The sequence below is a fragment of the Meleagris gallopavo genome, chromosome 27 (assembly GCF_000146605.3).
Source record: "Meleagris gallopavo isolate NT-WF06-2002-E0010 breed Aviagen turkey brand Nicholas breeding stock chromosome 27, Turkey_5.1, whole genome shotgun sequence".
Taxonomy (NCBI): domain Eukaryota; kingdom Metazoa; phylum Chordata; class Aves; order Galliformes; family Phasianidae; genus Meleagris; species Meleagris gallopavo.
Window position 1 is genome coordinate 1,176,471 of NC_015037.2, and position 636 is coordinate 1,177,106.

Sequence of the window (636 nt, forward strand, 5' to 3'; positions counted from 1 at the left end):
GGGGGGGGGAGGTCCCCCAGTGGTCACTCACGTCTCGAAGAGGTGCCGTACGATGAGGAAGAGGAAGGCCATGGGGATGGTGATGTAGAGATCGGAGGCTTTGGCGTAAACGCGCCCATCGCGGTCCTCCAAATCGGCCCAGGTGAGGTTTGCAGGCAGCCAGAGCCGCTCCCACCAGAAGTAGCTGCACAGCGTCCGGAACATCCTGCAGGACGGGGGGATGAGCGGGGGGAAAAACCCCCCATGGGGCACAAAACCACGGAGCCAAAGAGCCCACGGGGCCACAAAGGAAAAGCGGCACCCAGAACGGGAGTGAGCCCCAGTGACCCCAAAGGGCCCCAATGGGCCTCAGCACCCCCAAAGCTCCCCAGTGACCCCAAAGTCCCCATAGGGCCCCAGTGACCCCAAAGGCCCAGAGGACCCCAATGCCCCAAAGGGCCTCAATGCCCCAAAGGGCCTCAATGCCTCCAAATGGCCCCAACGCCCCGAAGGGTCCCAGTGCCCCCAAACCCCCCACTCTGGGCTGACGGCGGATCCCCGCGGATCGCTCCGGCCCGGCCCGGACTTTGCCCGGCGCCGTGCGATCATTAACCCGCCCGTTCCGTTCCCGGATCCCCGCGGCCCATCGCGGCCTTT

General features: G+C 65.9%; 2 protein-coding genes across 2 annotated transcripts in view; both read right to left on the reverse strand.

The window, feature by feature from the left end:
• Positions 1-323, reverse strand: part of CERS2 (ceramide synthase 2) — an 11,389-nt gene extending 11,066 nt beyond the window's left edge. Inside the window, exon 1 of the mRNA XM_019623095.2 lies at positions 32-323. Within this exon, the coding sequence (XP_019478640.1) occupies positions 32-204 (173 nt within the window). The 5' untranslated portion in view covers positions 205-323. The remainder of the gene's footprint in view (positions 1-31) is intronic.
• A 135-nt stretch (positions 324-458) lies between these two features.
• Positions 459-636, reverse strand: part of MINDY1 (MINDY lysine 48 deubiquitinase 1) — a 10,986-nt gene continuing 10,808 nt past the window's right edge. The window contains exon 11 of the mRNA XM_019623096.2: positions 459-465. Coding sequence (XP_019478641.1) covers positions 459-465 — 7 coding nt within the window. The remainder of the gene's footprint in view (positions 466-636) is intronic.